Genomic DNA, 19,280 nt, shown 5'->3' on the forward strand with positions numbered 1-19,280 from the left:
CTTGAGTATCAGCAGGTCTAGAGGAAATTTTCTAACTTGAAATCGAGGCTTCCCGTATATAATAGTCACTTGTAGAACGGCAAAGGTGATGAGCTCTAGATTCTCCCCTGAGAATGTGTTTCTTCACTATTAGTATCAAAACTCAATGGTGAAGACATTTTGTTAGCTGCAGCAGAGAGCATTCCCCTCTTTCTGAGAGCAATCGAGCCTGTTCCTTTACAAGAGAATCTCAATTAATTTCAGGAGAACTTTCGCCAAAGAGAAGGCTTACTAGGTTCAGATGGTCACTCTAGACTCGAAGAACCAGTCTTAAGGTGTTTTGGAAAAGGAGACACTTAAGGCTATCCTCTTTTGTCTGACCATCTGTCTGGCTTCCAAGTCCCGGGCTGCCAAGGCAGAATTTTCCATCATTTCTAATGGACAACTGTCCTCACAGACAATAAGCAATGGTAAACTGCCTCATCCTTCCCTGGTACGATATCTTTCCAAAAACGTTGGTATCCCTAAGAGATGCCAGAACATTGTCAGTCAGGTGAAACATGTTACAGTCAACTGACGCATCCTCCTCGAGGCATCATTGGTAGCAGCAGACAGGGTGGATGCCAGGCCAGGGAACTTCAAGCACCTTCTTGCTACCAACATCCTTACAATAAAGTGGCCCAACAGTATACACAGATGACACGGGTAACATGCTCTGCTTACACAATGCGCCATCCAAGCAACTACAGAATAGTTGGGTAAAATCTTACCATAATCACAGATGTCCTCTTCAATGTTGCAGTATTCTTGGTGTGGGATTTCCCACCTCAGGCGACCCGAACATCACCTCCTATACATACTTCAGCTTGGCTGTTGTAGTTGCATGGGACATCACATGCAGGACCACAAACCAGGGATCTTAAATGTGACGTCTGCACGCAAAGACCTCAGAACTTGAAATCCCAGCAGGATAGGTCCCAGTAGAGTAGCCAGTAATGTCAGCAATAGGATTAGAGCCAATAGGTGGTGAAAATGGTCGCAGGGTATGGTATGGCCAACCAGAAGATCCAGAACAGGTCAGTAATGAGCGAGAGAATAAGGGGGTTAGGTGGGTGGGAAGGAATACTGCAACATGGAAGAGAAAGACATCTATGGTTATGGTAAGATTTTACACAACTGTTCTATACCATCCTATTCCTATGTTGTAGTAATCTTGGTGTAGGAGAGCAACACAGCTTAGAAGAAAGGAAGGGAGGAAGGAGAAGCTGATTCCACAAAGCCCTGCAGAATTGCTCAGGCGATATTTCCTAACTTGTAGTGTTTGGTGAAAGTGTGAATGGTAGACCATGTGGCTGCTTCCAGGATGGATGCAGTGTCCAGGCCTTTTAAGAAGGCTCTGGAGGCTGCTACTGCCCTGATAGTGACCTTTAACTCCCTGGTGGAGTTTGCCATGGAGAGATTAATGCAGGCTAACAGTTTTTCTAATCCAACGTACAATGGTTTGTTTGGAGACTGTCTTGCCCAGGACCCTGGGGTGGAAGGAAATAAAGAGCCGATTGGATTTCCTTATGGATTTGGTTTTGTAGAGGTAAAATCATAGCTGTCTGTGTACACCTAGGGAGTGGAGTATCCTCTCACTTTCAGTGGTGGGACATGGGAAGAAGGGAGGTAAATGAATGGATTGGTTAAGGGACAGATAGTTGACCACTTTGGGCATAAAGGAAGGGTTGGTTCATAGGGTTACCCTGTTTTTGTAGAAGGTAGTGTATGGAAGGCAGTACATTAGGGCCTGTAATTCAGACACCCTTCTAGCTGAAGTTCTAGCCACTAGCAGAACAGTCTTCCATGTGTACATTTGCAGTGTGGCCGTACTGGCAGGTTCAAAAGGAGTCTGTTAGTTTTTCAAGGATGAAATTCAGGTTCCAGGGTGGTGGGATAGGTTTTCTTGGTGGCCTGATGTGCCAAACCCCCTTTAAGAAAAGCTTAACACTGAGCCTGGGTATTAGGGAAGGGTGTAGAGGCAGGCAGGCTGAGATTGCTGAAAGGTGGACTGTCACTGAAGAGTGTGAAATCCCCCCACCTTAACTAGTTGACACAAGCAAAAACTAGGAGGGGGATCTGCGATGCATGGATCCCTGCCCTTGCCCAGACACCATTTGGAAAATCACTCCCATTTAGCTAAGACTTCCTTGTAGTAGGTTTCCTGGCCTCCGTCAGGACTGAAAGCACGTCCTTTGAGTAGTGGTGCCTGAAGGGAATTAGACGTTTATCACCCACAGTGTCAATGCCAACATCTGCAATGAGGGTGAATGAGAGCTCCCTTCTGTTGTGCCAGAAGGTCCACCTTGTGGGGTAACTTGTGGTGACTGCCCTTGGCTAGATTGAGAAGTAAGGGGAACCAGTGCTGCCTTGGCCAGTAAGGGGTCACCAGCAAGATTTCTGGTTTGTCTCCTGATTTTCAGGAGGACTTTTTGAATTAATAGGAAGGGTGGAAAGGCATAAAGAAACCTCCCCTTCCAAGAAATACTGAATGTGTTTACTCTCCAAGCTAATGGGGAGTGGGTTTTGGAGCAGAAAGTCGGTAGTCTGTTCTGGGGTGTGGCAAACAAATCTACTTGGTGTGTCCCACCAGTGGATATCTAGAAATGCAGTCCTGTTCAGCATCCATTCATGATTTCAAGAGGATATCCTGCTCAGAATGTCCACTTGTTGTCCTGCGAGGGAGATGTAAGATACCTGCAGGGACAAGTTGTGTTGTGAGGCTAGGTCCCAGATTAGTAAGGTTAGTCTGCAAAGGTGGTAAGCTTTAGTCCCTCCCTGCTTGCTGAGGTACATAACTGTGGTGTTGTCTGTTATTATTTGGAGAATACCTGGTTGTAAAAATGGAAGGAAGGCTTTCAGTGCTAGAAGGACTGCTATTCATTTCCTTCACATTGATATGTTTATTCTGCATGGAAGGGTGACACTTTGCTTGAACTCTGTAATTTGACACTGTGGCTCCCCATCCTAGGTCTGAAGCATCTGTATGCATGAACTGGTTTGGGGTGGGTAACTGCAATGGAAGGCCCAAGTTCAGCTGAATTTGATGAATCCACCATTTTAGCTCAGACTGTAGGCAAGGCAAAAGTGTGATTTCTTGCTCTAAAGGGTGCTGTGATGTGACCATACATTTTTTAGATACCTCTGCAGCTTTCTCAAGTGCATTCTAGCTAGTGGTAGCATGTGAATGGTGGCTGCCATTAGGCCCAGGGTTCATAGGAACCGCCTTGCGGTTATCTGTTGGGTCTGCAGAAGGGTTATGAAGTGGGAAGACCGGGAGCTGACTTTGTCCTGGGGAAGAAAGGCTTTCATGTCTGTCTATCTTGATCCTGCAACCCAGAAATGTTTTGTCTTGTTCTGGGGAAAAGGACGATTTTGGGAAATTGAGGGTGAACCCCAGTCTTTGCAGTAGGCAAATGGTGAACTTTACATGGATTAGCAGAGTTTCCTAGCAATCTGCTAGAATCAAGATGTTGTCCAGGCAGGGGTAAATCTAAATCCCTTGTGTTCGGCAGTAGGTTATAGTAGGTGCCAGGCATTTTGTGAACACTCTGGGAGCAGCAGACAAACCAAAGGGCAATGCAGTAAATTGGAAGTGAAAGGAGGGTTCAGAAAAAGCCCAAGAATTTCCTGTAGGAAGACTGGATGGGTATGTGCAGATAGGCTTCTTTGAGGTAGTGTGTGGCCATAAAAGCCTGGGCTGGTATAAGAGGGAGTAAATTTTGTAGGGACATTTTGAAGGTGGGATCCTTTAAGAATAGGTTTCAAAAATGAAAGGTCTAGAACAGGTCTCCATGGTCGATCTTTTTTGGGGATCAGAAAGCCTTAGAGGCCATTTCCTTCCTGCCCTGTAGGGACAGGTTCTATTGTACCCAGATTCAAAAGGTCTTGCAGAATCTGTGTGAAGAGGTGTGTCTGATTTCTTGGAGGGAACGGGACGCCCCTTAAGGGGGGGCCTTTCTTTCCAAAAGAGAAAGTATCCTTTTTGAATTATAGCCAGAACCAGTCTATGGTGATGATTTTACAAAAGAGGAGGCAGTGGGAGAGGTAGGCAGAAAGGAGGAGTTGGGCAAGGGAGTCACACACTGGGTGGTCCTCCTCTGTCTTGAAAAGGCTGTCTAGTGGGGAGCTGTGAGACAGCTGGCCTGGAAGGGGTTTGTCTTCTGGCCCCTCCTCTGTGCCTGGAAGAGGAAGGTCCAGCTGAGGTTGGGTTTCTTCTGACGAAGGTGGCTTTGGTAGGGTAATTCCTGTAATATTTGGGAATAGGAGACACCAGAAGATGCTTGATATCTTGCAATTCCTTACTCTTTTCTTGTAGAGTTCTGAAAAGGTCTGGTGACCGTTTTCCAAACAAAAAGTTAGGGTCCAGAGGGGCATCAAAGATTTTAGACTTGGTCCTCTGGTAAGTGTTGCAGACGTAGCCAAAAATATCTCTGAAGTACAGTGGTAGTGGCTGCAGATCATACAGAGGCCTCTGCAGCATCCTAACTACATCTAATGGAGTGTCTGGCCACTTGGGCAGCCAGAGATAGTTTGGAGGAGATGTCAGATTTAGTGGGGCAGTCTGAAGTAGCAGCCAGCAAAGTACAGGCTTGAGAGACAAGGTACAGAGCGCATCTGGTCATATGGGTTTGCTAACTGAGGTCTCTGAAGGCCAGTGTGGAGGTGGTGTAAACCTTCTTTCCAATTCTATTATTGGTTTTGCTGTCCTTGTCTGAAGGTAAGAGAGGCAGGCGGAATCAGTCTGCATTATCAGGTGATATAGCAATCATAGCAGGGTCTGCCAGGGGTGGTTTGACTAGAAATTACTTGTCATCAAGCACTTTGTAGAAGCGATCTGGCCTCTTAGGGGCAGGTGGCTGAGAGTCTGGTGTCTTAGATGCTGAGGAAAACGCATCTACATAAGCAAGGATGACAAAAGGAATGGCAGAAGGGGGAAAGATTCCACTTAACAGTTCAAAATACCTTTTATGAGTATCAGACATTTGAGAGGTGTCCCATTTGAAGCTTTCCTTCATTTTGTTTACGGTCTCTCCAAAGGTGATATAGTCTGGAGGCGAGTCCCCTTCGATGAATTCTTCATCTGGGGAGTAATACTCTTGATGAGAGACTATTTGGGAGGTATAAGATACTGATTCATCAGAAGATGAATAATATGTCTCTTGCACTTTTCTGGTCTTGTGAAGTAGGCTGTGAAAGAGAGGAGACAGAAGCAGGCCTAGGACTGAGAGGAAGAGTACACAGAGAAGAGGCTGACTGCCTAAGGGCCATGAATGCCTGCATCAAAGATGAGGTGGACTGCCAATCAAGTAGGCCTTCGGCAGGAGTAGCCATATGTTTGGTTTTATGTTTCTTTTTAACTGGGGTAGTCTTAGGCATAGGCTTGGAATCGGATGTCTGGCTAAGGATAGCGGTGTCTGGAGGAGGGATCATGGTTAGAGGGTCATATGTCTCAAGTTCCCCCTATATCATGGCATTAGCCAATATCTGGGTAAGCTCCATGGACTTTGTCAACTGCAAAATGACTTCCAGACCTGTAGCTGGCGTGTGTCTGAAAGTAGAGAGGCAGTGGAAGTGGGCCTAGTAATCTTTGCCGCCTTCCGTGGAGGTTCAGTCACAGCTTCCGAAATGGGATCCATCCATAGCGCTAATTTTTTAAGTCACTGGTTTTCTAGGTATAGATTAAATGCAGCCAGATGGCTGCGTAGGGTCTTTGGAACCAAGGATTGGCAGATACAAGCAATGTGATCCTGCTCTCGGCCTAGGCAAAACCGCAGCGGTCGTGCATATCTTTATGGGGGTATCTGGCGCCACAGGCATTTGCCCTTTTTTGTTAACATTGGCTAAAGTTTACAACAAACCAAGCTTTAGCTAGAGATCAAAGAAAAAACCTCAATAGGGTACTTAGCTTTTAAACGTCTTGTGGAGAAGGAGTGAAGTACACGAGACAGTAGTTTGCAGCTGAAAAGTTCTGAGGTCTGTGCGTGCAGATGTCACATTTAAGGTCCCTGGTTTATGGTCCTAAGTGTGACATCCCACGCAACTACAACAGTCAAGCTGTAGCTTTCGTATAGGAGCAGACGTTCGGGTTGCCTGAGGTGGGAAATCCCACACCAAGAATACTGCAACATAGGAACAGAAGGACATAAAAAGATGCTGTCAACTTGCACATAGGAATTGCTAGTATTTTTATTCAAACACACCAGAAAGGCATCTACTTTCAAAACAGATTCTTGGAATACGGTTACTGGAACTTTAGTATGTAGACTTGAAAGCTGAAGACCCAAAAGGTTAGTATACAGGAAGTGTGCCTTCTTGCCATGTCTAGTAATCAGATTCCCTCACTTCCCCGAAACAAACTTGGCTAATTTTGTAGCCTCCAGAGTTAGACTGCCATAAGATTCTTGCAAAAGGGCCTATTAGCAGTGGACTTATGCTCAGCTTTAAAGCTGCTCCTAGGCACATGTTTTGCTTGGACGACATTCCCCAAGCTTCCTTTTTGAAATGAAAATACCTCAAGGCAGACCTTAAGGCAGTATGTTCAAGTGCATCATGTCCAACATGCCAATCATAGCCAAGGATAAAGTAAATTCCCTCTGGGCTGCTTATCTGACTGCTCTTTTATCCTTGATGCCCAATGGTTTAAAATATCAGATGAGAGATACTAAAGACCTGAAAATGGTTGACCACACATTCCGCTTTTCATCAGGCTGTGAAGACATCCAAAGGTAAGGTAAAAGAAGATCAGCATTCTGGGAAGGGGACTTGTTCTAAAGCTCTGCCCAGATGTCACACCATCTGCGGCACAGATCCTGGAGAGAATGAATGGAGCAGTGGCTTACAGAAATATATTTAAAAATCAATGCCTGCGATGGTTGAGATTACCTCAAGTAATAATCTTAAAAATGCTACTGCATTCATTTATAAACGAGTCAGTGATTACCTGAGTAAAACATTTTCATTGAGGCAGGAAAATGATAAATACAGTGCAAGTAAACTTACCATAACAGTAAATATCCAAATAGATCACTGTTGCAGTAGCTTAAGCTACACGGGATTTATTCTGCCGAGGATCAGATGTCAGTTCAGCTTTAGAGCTCCTCCCAAGTCCCCATATGACTGAGAAGGCACGAGAGTGTACCGCTACGAAAGTAAACGTATGGGTGCCACATTCAGAACTTTTTGCTGTTAAAGCTATTAAGACTCGCCCTTAGCTGCATTTTCATAGGTTTAGTGGTTGGCTAGTTTCAGATAAAATATACTCCACTGGGGACTACATTCCTATTTTTCTGAGAAAGTAAATGGGCAACTAAGGATCATTACAAGGTTGGTCTTTTTTGCTTGGGGAGGAACAGGATATTCAGCCATGCTCTATTTCAAGAGCTTTACTCCTAAAACCTTAAAACAGCACGCACATTTTTTACTACTTCATTTAAAGAACCAGAACCCTATGGCTTTAACCTGCCGGGTCACTGTTCCTTGTATGTTCCTCTTATCCCCAAGAAAAGAAAAGCACCTATAGAGGTTTCCAATTCCTTTCTAATATACTCTCTACCTTGGTCTTTGAAGGGTGACTTCGCTGTGACCATGTGCGAGCCTTCAGACTGTCCTGTCAGATACTTTTGACTCCTCTGGCACAGCTTCTCCTAAGCCGCTAAGAGCACAGACAGGCACGTCAACCCCAACATCACTCATTCAACCCTTTCAGAAAGGGGAGAACCAATCCACGAACAGTGAGCTGATGATAAACCATTTAGCAGAAATTACTTTATGTCCATGTCCCACTAGATACATCTGGGTCTATATCATATCGAAAGGAACAAATCTCGAACGGCATAAATATCGAAATAGCCAATCATCGATTTGTTTTTTGTGAGTTAGTGGTACAGTGAACATCAGGAATTTTGCCCTTTCCTCAGTGTAGTGCGATTTCGGCGTTAGTGTATATATAGTTAGCAGAGGGTGTGGGGGTGCAGCCCCCACAAAAGTGATTTCGATGAACGGCAATTTTGATATTTAAGCAGTTCGAGATTCGTTCCTTTCGATGTTATGATATAGACCCGATACATCCAAGGTGTCCTGGGGGCTGTGAAAACATGCTAACACTAAGCAGAAAAAGTTTAAATTAGTGTACAAAATGCAAACTGTTTGCAGCTCTAAGATGGCCTGCAATATTATGCTACAATGCACCAAAGTAAGTTGCAGCTGAACTTTAGGTGCAACCCAACTCTCAAACATGGACAAAACATGACATCTAGAACATAGGCAGCAAGAACCTGCAAGCAGCAAAATAATTCTCATTGGTTTAACAATTTCACTTCCTAGAATTCTAAATATGGAAGGAGCAACATGGTCCAGCAGAAGTGCTTTACAGAAATGTACACCACTGTCAGGAAGCTTCCATAAAGATAAAACAAAGCCAAGGAAAACTTGCTCCCAATCTTTTAACGTAACAGCCTATAGGTTTTAAATTAATATTTGCACACAAAACTTCATAAAGAACACTAAATTATATACCTTTAGTGCAGATGGAGATCCATTGGCTCTGGGGCTGGTTATGGAACTAGCTGCACGGCTTGTACGTCGTGGTGTCTTTGCCTCAGGAGAGCTAACAGCAGGCTCGTCATCAGTTGGTCTTCGACGCTTTGACCCTGGACGTACAGATTCCTTTGGAGAAAGTATCTGTGGATCCTCCTATTAACCAAAAAACTATATAACATTTCTACATAAAATCCAAAATGCCCTGAACAGACCTGGGCACTACAGCATATTTGATCATATTAACAGATAATTACTGTATACTAGTGAAGTATATGGAGTACTCTGGATTCTAAAGTTTCTACGAAAATATTAGCAAGTCCTCAAGCAGATTCTACACCTTATAAAACACCACGTTGCAGCACAATTATGAAATTACCAATTAAACCAACACTTCATTATTTCCATAAGCAGATATCTAAACAATCCTAGCTAGCACTTCTCAGCAGCTCATACCAATGCCATGCTTCCTTACTATGGCTATTTTCTACAAAAGCTGCATGAGGGTACTCACCATTCCCATACACTTGAGCAAGATTACTATTGCAGTGCTTTCTTAACACACGGAAACTGACTGCAGACAGACTTCAGTTTTCCAGGCAGATTTCAAGAGTAGTCAGATGTTCCCTAACAGGGAAGAAGGAAAGTACAGTTGTGTACACTTGCAATAAATGTAGATGGAGTGCATTCACTGTTGCAGTCATTACATTTGGGTAATCTGCTGGCAGGTTGCCCTCAGTCGGCCTGAATAAAAGTCTTGAGTCCTGCGTCAGTTGCTGTCTCCTCTTCCATGACGTCAGGCGTATAAAACATGCAGCCAACGCCATTTTATTCAGTTTTTCCTTGCCCCAGATGTCAGGTGCCCCCCAAATGGGGAGCAAAAAATATATATATAAATAAATAGTAAATATATAAATGCACTTTTAAAAAACAAACTACCTTCAACTAAAAGCAAATGCACCACAAAGGTTTTTGAGTATAGTGAAGGAAAGAAAATTTATAGAAAGGGAGATGGCAGGTGGGTAACCCAGACTGCAACAGTGAACACACTCGAACATCTACATTTATGTTAAGTGTACACAACTATACTATGTTCTTCGTGTTTCACTGTTGCAGTCATTACATTTGGGTAGAATCCCAAAGCTATGGATGGCAGGATGGAACCATACAGCATTAGGAGCAGCTATAAGGCCCTGCAGGACTGCAGTGGCAAAGCCTGCCCTGGATTTGGAGAAGAGAGATAAATGATAATGCTTTGTGAAGGTATGAACAGAGCTCCAAATAGCAGCTTCTAGAATGTCTTTGGTTGGGACCCCTCTTGGAAAAGCTGCTGAAGTAGAGGCAGCCCTGGTGGAATGTGATCTGATCCCCTTGGGCACAGGTTTACCATGGTGTAAATAGCAGAAACGAATGCAGTGGCTTATCCATTTAGAAAGTCTGCTTTGATATAGCCTTCCCCTCTGATCCTGCAGCAAATGCTACCAGTAGTTGCTCACACAGAGATTTGGTCCTATTTAAGTAGAATCTTAGTTGCCTGTGTACATCCAATGAATGCAGAATCCGCTCCCCCTTGTTCTGCGGATTTGGGTAAAATGTTGGCAGGTGAATGGCCTGGTTAAGAGCCACACTGGATACCACCTTAGGCATAAAAGGATTGGTCCTGAGGGACACACTGTCCGGGTAAAATATAATAAAAGACCCTACTGCCATGAGAGCCTGTAGTTCTGAAACCCTTTTTGCTGAAGTGACTGCCAAAAGAAAAGCTGTTTTCCAAGACAGAAATTTTACATCCGCAGTAGCTGCTGGTTCAAAAGGAGGCAGGGTGAGTTTTTCCAGCACAAAATTGAGGTCCCATGCAGGAGTTGGTGCTCTTATGGGAGGCCTTAAATTTTTGGCCCCTCCAAGATACTGTTTAAGCAGTGGATGAGAAAAGAGGGGAGGCTCTGTGTTGTAAAGAGCAGAGATGGCGGAAGCATTCATTTTTATTGAGAAAAAGATAGGCCCTTGTCAAATCTCAGTCAAATATTGTAAAATCTGAGGAATATTGGGCTTTGCTGCATCTATTCCTTGTGCTTGGTTCCAAGCACAGAATCTCTTCCATTTATCAGCATAAGATTTTCTAGTACTAGGCCTTCTGGCTTCCAAAATGACATCCATCACAAATTTACTGAGAGGTGTTTGAATAATTAGTGGATTAGCCATGCTGTACGATTCAGAGTTTGGAGCAGAGTGTGCAGAATTTAATAGTTCTGCTGAGACAGTAGATGAGGTATTTGAGGCAGGTACCATGGAGGAAGGTGAGACATATTCCTTAGAAGCGGGTACCAGTGCTGGTGAGGCCAGTCCGGAGCAATTAGGATCATTTTTGTTTTTTCCTGTCTGACTTTTAGTAACACCTTGGAAAGCAGAGGCAGATGGGAAAAGGCATAGACTGATAGGTTTTTCCAGCTGAAGGATAGAGCATCCACTTTCCATGCTTTTTTGTGATGAGTTCTTGTGCAGAATTTGTCCAACTGATAATTTTGGGGAGAGGCAAATAGATCTATGTCTGGGGTCCCCCATTTCTGTGTTAACATGCTGAAGATTTGTGGATCCAGTTTCCATTTGTGTGGGTCCATAAGATTTCTGCTTAGGTCGTCTGCCAAGAGTATTTTGCTTTCCTGGCAGGAATTGAGCTTGAAGATGTATTTGGTAAGTCAAGGCTGTGTTCCACAAAGCCATGACTAGTCTGCAAAGGGGGTAGGAATGACTACCCCCCTGCTTGCTTATGTATCACATAACTGTGGTACAGTCAGTCTTTATCAGCAGTTGTCCTGGATGAATTAAGCCATTGAAGGCTGTCAGAGCATTTGAACAGCTAGAATCTCTTTCTGGTTGATATGCAGATGCATTTGGTTTGGGCTCCATTTGCCCTGAATGCATCTCCCTGCCAGGTGGGCCCCCCCCCAAGCATAGTCTGAAGCGTCTGTAGTTAGGGTTTGGGTGGCAGGGGGTAGAGTGAATGACAGTCCCTTGTTTTGGTGACATGTCTGCCAACCAAAGAAACTCCTGTCGTAGGCAGGGAATGAGAGAAATCATTGTTTCCAGGCTGTGATAATGTTGACTCCATAAACATTTTAGGTACCACTGAAGCTTCCTCATAGGAAGTCTCGCATATGGAATTAGTAGAATGCAGGATGCCATGAACCCCAAAGCCTGCAGGATTTGCCTTGCAGATAACTGGGTTTTGTTGCCATTTGTTTGAAGAATGTTGTCAGTTACCTTTGTCTGGCGTGAAGTAAGCCATCTGGGCAGTCGTATTCAAGCTTGCACCAAGCAATGTAATTATTTGAGAGGGTACCAGTTGTGATTTATTTCCGTTTATAGTATACCCTTAAGCATGTTAGAAGCCTTTTTACAAATGCCAGATGTTGAAGAATGTCCTTGTCCTCTGCTTGAATGAGGCAATCGTCCAGATAAGGATAAATTTGAATGCTTTTTTGTCTGCAGAATGCAATAACTGGTGCTAGGCACTTTGTAAAGACCCTGGGTGCAGTAGATGAGCCAAAGGGCAGTACACAGAACTGGTAATGCAAAAAACCTGTTTAGAAGCAGAGGTATCTTCTGCATGATTCCCTTATTGGGATATGCATGTATGCCTCATCTCTAGAGTCACTAACCAAGCATTCCTGCCTAGCATAGGCAGTAGCTGTTGTAAAGTCAGCATTTTGAATTTTGGAATGCCCAGGAACGTGTTCAGAATCAATAAGTCCAGTATTGGACGCCAAGAATGGTATTTTCTGGGTACCGGGAAAAAAAATCTTGAATAAAAACCTTGCCCTTTTTCCTTTTCTGGTACTGGTTGAATAGCCCCTATATCCATGGGGGAACATGACTTGTTTCTGGGCCTCTGCCCACTGGTTTTGTGGCAGATCCGGCCATCCGTTTGGAATTGGCAAAGTATGGAAATGAAATCTGTACCCTTGGGATACTATTTTTAATACCCACTTGTCCTGTGTAATTAACTGCCAATTTTGAGCATGAAGCGCTAGTTTTCCCCCCAAGGGGGCTGCTAAAAGATAAGTGTTTGGTGCTGGTAGAGGAAAGTCATTGAGACTGCTTACTGTAGTGTTGTGCTTAGTTTCCTCTGGATTTGGAGGTGGAGGCACCCCGTTGCTTTGATCTATAAGAACCCTGTGATTGGTACCTGGAGCCTTTTGAGCGCCTGGATTTGTCCTGAGTGGCTCTGTTGGACACAGGAACGAACCAATTTTTAGTAGGCCAGTACCTACTGAACCTGGGCGGCTGCACTTGCAAGAAATCTTTTACAGTTTGCATAGATTTAGCTTCATCTTCCATTTTCTTTAAAACCTCTTCTGCCTTATTACCAAACCGAGTATCATGCTGCAAAGGTGCATCCAACAATTTAGCTTTAACATGATCAGGCAGATTTTGCTCCTTGAGCCAGGCATGCCTTCTAATCACAGATCCAGTAACGGTAGCCCTACAAGAGGCCTCCAAGGAATCAAAACCACATAAAGTATGCTTTCCAACATATTCTGCTGAATGCAATAATTCCTGTAACTATTTTCCGCAGAGTCAGAAATCATCATTTTCTGTTTCAATAAGCCCATAACATGCTGTTGATATTTAAGCATATGAAACTGGCAGTTTAAAGCCCTGATTGCCAAGGTTGCAGGCATACAAACCTTCTTACCCCTTCTATCCAGCGCCCTGGAATCTCTATCAGAAGGGGTAGGACTTTTGGCTGTAGAGGCCTTTACACCCTTGGGACCCTGATTAATGGTCTCAGGATCAGCAGCAGGATTTTCAAAAATAAATTTGTGGGAGTCAGAAACCTTGTAATATCTGTCTGGCTTACTAGGAACCGGAGGCAGGGAATCAGGAGCCATGCTTGATTCCGATAACACATCAACAATGTCTAACACAGGAGGTATTGCCAAAGGCCTATGCTGAGGGAGAAGGAAATCCCTAAGCCTCTTTTTTGATTCAGAGAAGTCCTAACTTTCCCAGTGAAAATGTTCCCTTAAAGTACACAGTCTTTTCAAAAGAGTAATCTTCAGGAGGAGATGCAGATGGGATGGATTCCTCTGCATCAGAATCCTCATAGGGTGGAAAAGAAAATTCCTGATCAGAAGAGGAATCGGAAAGAATGGAAACCTGATCTGAAGATTAATAATCAGTGCCTTGCCTAGGCCACTTAGCGGGGGGGTTGGGAACCCCTGATCAAGGTAATTAAATCCTCAGCCATTTTAATGATCTGCTTTTTAGGCATAGGGGCCTGAGCACGTGGCTCATGCGTCAGTTTTTTAGACATAGAAATTGTTTTTGACCTTGTTTTTGTTACTGGCGTCAGTTTAATGTAAAAATGTTGAGGCCTGAAAACATCCTCAGAAGCTGGTGCCTGCTCAGCGGCTCCGGACCCATCCAAGGGAGAGACATCCGCAGGTTCAATACTCAGACAATCTTGTGGCATACCGGACTCCGAATGGGTCTTGGTAGAGACCTGCGACTCAAAAATAGCGGGTATCAGGGGCTGCGAAAGCACCTCACTGAGTACCGGCGACTGGCTTAGGAGAAGCTTAGTCTGTTTTGGACCTAGACTGTCTCTTTTTCTTTGCATTTTTTATGAACTCCGGTAGTCTGATTGCTAACAGACGACATTTCAGGATAATTAAATCTTGAAAAAAAATGTTTAGAAGCAAACGTACACAGACGCCTAATAGTGTGTTGGTTAAATCTAGCACAAAACTGACAGCAAGGCATGTTGTGATCAGGGCCTAGACAAGGAATACAGTACAAATGAAAATCCTTATGAGGTATTTGCTTCCCACAAGTAATGCAATTATTAACTTTTACTGACATCGGTAAGGAGCAAGAAAAAGTTTCCCCAACGGGGTACTTAGCTTTAGTTTGAAGACTTCGGTTCAGAAACTCAAATATGACAATTTCAGGAGTCGGCCAACCGGCACGTGCGAACTGCTTCTGCTTCGGGCACTGCAAGGCAAGAAAGACCGAATAAAATGGCGTCAGCTGCATGTTTTATACCCTTGATGACCTGACGTCATGGAAGAGACAGCAACCAACGCAGGACCCAAGACTTTGTTATTCAGGCCGACTGAGGGCAACCTGCCAGCAGATTACCCAAATGTAATGACTGCAACAGTGAAACTAAGAACATCCCCATCATGGTAAGGGCATCAGCTAGAAATTAGGAAGTCATCTTTCTCACACAAAGGTTGCCAGGAAGTGAGCTTGAACTCTTACCCTAAAAGAAGGGGCCTTAGAAATCATGCCTAAACAGGAAACAGAAGCAACCATTACCTACACAGCCTTTGTCAGTTTGCTGAACACATGTACCATAAATGTGGGAGAACAAAGTTCAAAATTCTTCCATTACGTAAACCCTAATATTTTCCAAACACATCTTCACCAATAACTACAGTCCCTGAGCACATGGTGCAGGTTTGCAAGGAAACTTTTAGTTATGTACTCACCATAACTTCAGATGTTTGGGATCCATCTCGCCTACATTCTGAATGATGGGTTCGGAGCCGATCCCTCGGCTCCGACTCGGCACGCTTATGCCAAAGAGCGAAGTCTCTTATTGGCTGAGCTTACTATATCCCAGGATGCACCACCATCAGTCCCCCAGATCTAGTTTGTCCGCATACATGCACACATGCATACCCTGCTTATATAACATCGTCAGATGAAACAAGATAAAAACAGTGGAGCTCAAAACCGTGCTATCTCTTCTGCTCTGGAAGGCAGGGGAAGGAGGGTGGGTATCAGGAATGTAGGCGAGATGGATCCCAAACATCTGAAGTTATGGTGAGTACATAACTAAAAGATGTTATGTGATCCTATCTCGCCTACATTCTGAATGATGGGACAGCGTCCCTAGCACCTGAATCCTGGGTGGCTCACTGGAAAACACTCCTGAGTACCGTGGAACCAAATGAAGCTCGTCCTTTAGATGCCACATCCAATTTGTAGTGGGAAATGAAAGTGTGCGGGTTGGACCAAGTAGCCGCAGCACAAATTTCGAAATAGCGAGCTTGGAATGAAAAGCTATAGAAGTAGCCATAGCTCTGGTAGAATGAGCTTTGATAGATGATGCAAGTTGTTTATTTGAAGAAGAATAGGCCTGAGTTATGCAATCTCTGATCCATTTTGAGATTGTAGCTTTGTGATGGTTTGGCCCAATTTATTATCTGAGAAGGACACAAACAACTGGTCTGACTCACGAAGTTGCTGAGTCCTGTCTAAATAGAAGCGTAATTGCCTGTGAACATCCAATTTATGGAGAGTGTATTCTGCCTCATTAGAGAATTTTGGAAAGAAAACTGGTAGTTCTAGAGATTGTTGAAGACAGAAACTAGAGCAGACCTTTGGGACAAAGGATGGATTAGGCCTAAGAGATACTCTATCTTTGTGGAAAATCAGATATGGTGGTTTAATAGACAGGGCTTGAAGCTCTGAGACTCTTCTTGCTGAAGTAATAGCCACTAAGAATGCCGTTTTCCATGACAGATATTTTAATTCGCATGTAGCAGCGGTTCAAAAGGGGGAGATGTTAATGCGAAGCACTAAATCAAGATCCCACGGGGGTGCAGGATGAAAAACTGGTGGTCTTAACAGACTCGCACCTTTAATGAATGTTTTGCATAGCCTGCTGCTCATCAAAGGAGGATCCGTGGATTCATGGAATTTAGAGATAGCAGCTAGTTGAACTTTAATAGTTGAGACAGAAGATCCCTGATTAAATAGGGATGTTAAGAATTTCAAAACCTCTGGGACAGGAGCAGTGATAGGGTCTAAGCCCTTGAGTTGAGCCCAGATAGCAAACCTCTTCCACTTACTGAGGTACAATTTGTTAGTGGTGGGTTTATGGGCGAAGACAAAATGTGAACAACTTCGGGTCTAGTGTGTGACTTCTGACTAAGGTCGGAAGTGGAGGAGCCAAGCTGTCAATTTCAGAGATTGAAGGGACTGATGCCAATGTCCCGACTGATGGATTAGCAAATCCGGGATCAGGTCTAAGGTCCACGGATCGTCCACTGCATGCTTTTCAGGTAAGGAAACCATATCTGGCGAGGCCAGTATGGGGCAATCAGAATCATTGAAGACCTTAGCTGAGAAGCTTTTGAATGACTTTGGGAAGGAGTGGAATTGGAGGAAAAGCATAAAGCAACCCTGTTGGCCAGGGTTGAGCTAGAGCATCCATGGCGGTACTTCCTGATGTGGAATCAAGGAGAAGAACCTTTGGCACTTGGTGTTTTGTGGAGTCGCAAATAGGTGCAGCACGGCGTCCCCATCTCTCGAAAACCTGGGCTGCTACTGTGCGGTTTAGAGACCATTCGTGAGGAGAGAGAATTGTCCTGCTTAATTTGTCCGCCAATACATTTGACTTTCCGGGATGTGGGTCGCTACCAAGAAGCGGTTGGTAGCTACAGCCCATTCCCACACTCTCATGGCCTCTCTGCAAAGGGATACGATCTGGTCCCTCCTTGTTTGTTCAGATACCAAACCACCGACATGTTGTCTGTGTGGATGGCGATGATGCCCTGAGGAAGGAACTTGTGTAAGGCCTGTAGGGATAGAAGTACAGCCCTCATCTCCAACACGTTGATGTGGAGAAGAGCTTCATCCGGAAGCCAGGAGCCCTGAACTAGCCTGCCCAGACAATGCCCCCCCCACCCTATCTGGGAGGCATCTGTCGTCAGGGTAACCGCTGGAGGGGGGAGAACAAAGGGTTTTCCCTGATCCAAGTTGGATGTTTGAAGCCACCAGCAGGTCCCTTTGCATATTTCCGTAATCATGATGTGATGATTGAGGGGGAGATCTTGAAAGGTCCATTGAGTTGATAAGAGCCACTGAAGAATCCTCATGTGTAACCTTGCTAGAGGAACTAAAAGTACCGTGGCAGACATTGAGCCTAGAACCTGTAGGACCATCCTGGCTGGGGCTTTGGATCTCGAGATCAGAGCTTGAACTTGGGCCTGTAAGGTTGGATCCTTTCGGCAGGAAGAAAGACACGCATCAATCTTGAGTCTATCTCTGCTCCTATAAACTTTATGCGCTGAGAGGGCAGCAAGACAGACTTTGACCAATTGAATGTAATCCCCAGGGAAACACCCAGGAGATGGTGGCTTTGAGGTTGTCCATAAGTAGATGCCTGGTGGTGGCAGTCAGGAGCCAGTCGTCGAGATAGGGAAACACTTGGAATCCAAGGCTCCTTAGGTGAGCCGTCACTACTGCCAAACACTTGGTGAACACCCTGGGGGCTGTGGTGAGACCAAAGGGCAGAGCACAAAATTGGTAATGACTGGCTCCCAGGCTGAAGCGCAGATACCTTCTGGACGCCTGATGTATCGGTATGTGATAATAGGCGTCCTTGAGGTCTATGGAGCACATCCAAACATCCTTCTCCAACAACGGGAGAATGGATTGCAACGTGACCATTGAATTTGGATTTCATAGCGGATAGGTTCAGTCTGCTGAGATCCAATATTGGTCTCAGGTCCCCTGTCTTTTGGCACTAAAAGAACCTGGAGTAATTTCCTGATCCGATTTGGTCTGTGGGGACGGTTGGATGACTCCTTTTGTGGCAGCTTTGTAGTTTCTGCCGCTGGTATTTCCCTTTGTCTGGGTGGTGGGTCCCCGATTCTCTTGGACGGAGGGGGTGAGTATTTGAATGGTATGGTGTAACCTCCGGCAATTATCCGAAGCACCCATCTGTCCTGAGTGATTGACTCCCAGGCTTTTAGGTGCTTGGCAAAGCGACACCCGACTGGCTCCGGAGCAGCACAGCCGGGCAATCCCTCATGTCGTGTGGGAGGCTGAAGAGCCACGAAAGGACTCGCGGTCTCCAGAATTGCGGGGCCCTCTGCCGCCTCTGGGACGGCGTCTCCCTGAAAAATTTCCCGCCCTCTGCCTCTGGGCGGGAATCTTCCTGCTGTTGGGAGAAAAACTTGCGAGATTTCCGGAACCACATTTTCCCCTCCTTTGGCCTTGGGGTAAGGCCGAAAGGGAGTGGAATAACGGGCCCCTACGGCAGATAACGTTTTCCCTCTTGCTCACAGCGGGTAAGGGTGTCTTTCACCTTGGGTCCAAACAATGAGGACCCATCAAAGGGAGCGTCGGCGAAGGAAGACTTGAAGGCCTCCGCAAACTGACACAAGCGGAGCCAGGCCTGTCTCACGAGAGCCACGCCTGTGCCTGCGCTCTACCCGCCTTCGGCCGCATAGGATATGAGCCTCATGGACGAGTTAGCAATTGGCGTAAGGATAGCCAACTGAGAGCTGACGGACTGGGCTAGCTGCTCAGGTAGGTTACCGAGAGGAGTCTGACAACTCCTTGACCAGATCCCTCTGAAGCCTAGTAAAATGTGCCAAATAATTCAGAGACCTTAAGGTAAAGGCCGCTGAAGTCAGGGTGCGCTTCCCGTACCTATCCATACTCCTAGACTCCTTATTAGGAGGATGGATGGGCGTTGAAGCCTCTGCCACGTCCTGCTCTGTAGCAGATGCCACCACCATGGCATCTACAGCCACGCGTTTAGTAAGGAACTCCTTCTCGGGGAGCAGATAAGAATTTGTTTGGACGAGAAGGGACTGGTTCCACAGTATCCGGGTGTTCCCGCCTTGACAAACTAAATCCAGAAGCTCGTCGAAGGCGGAGATACCCAGGAGGCGGAGGGCTGAGCCCCAAAGGCCTTG

General features: G+C 45.2%; 1 protein-coding gene across 1 annotated transcript in view; it reads right to left on the reverse strand.

Moving 5' to 3' along the window:
* The window catches only part of MDC1 (mediator of DNA damage checkpoint 1), a 1,303,504-nt gene that overhangs the window by 393,491 nt on the left and 890,733 nt on the right, over window positions 1-19,280 (reverse strand). The window contains exon 12 of the mRNA XM_044083294.1: window positions 8,536-8,712. Within this exon, the coding sequence (XP_043939229.1) occupies window positions 8,536-8,712 (177 nt within the window). The remainder of the gene's footprint in view (window positions 1-8,535; window positions 8,713-19,280) is intronic.

The sequence above is a fragment of the Protopterus annectens genome, chromosome 9.part0 (assembly GCF_019279795.1).
Source record: "Protopterus annectens isolate FY-2018-M chromosome 9.part0, PAN1.0, whole genome shotgun sequence".
Classification (NCBI taxonomy): Eukaryota; Metazoa; Chordata; order Ceratodontiformes; family Protopteridae; genus Protopterus; species Protopterus annectens.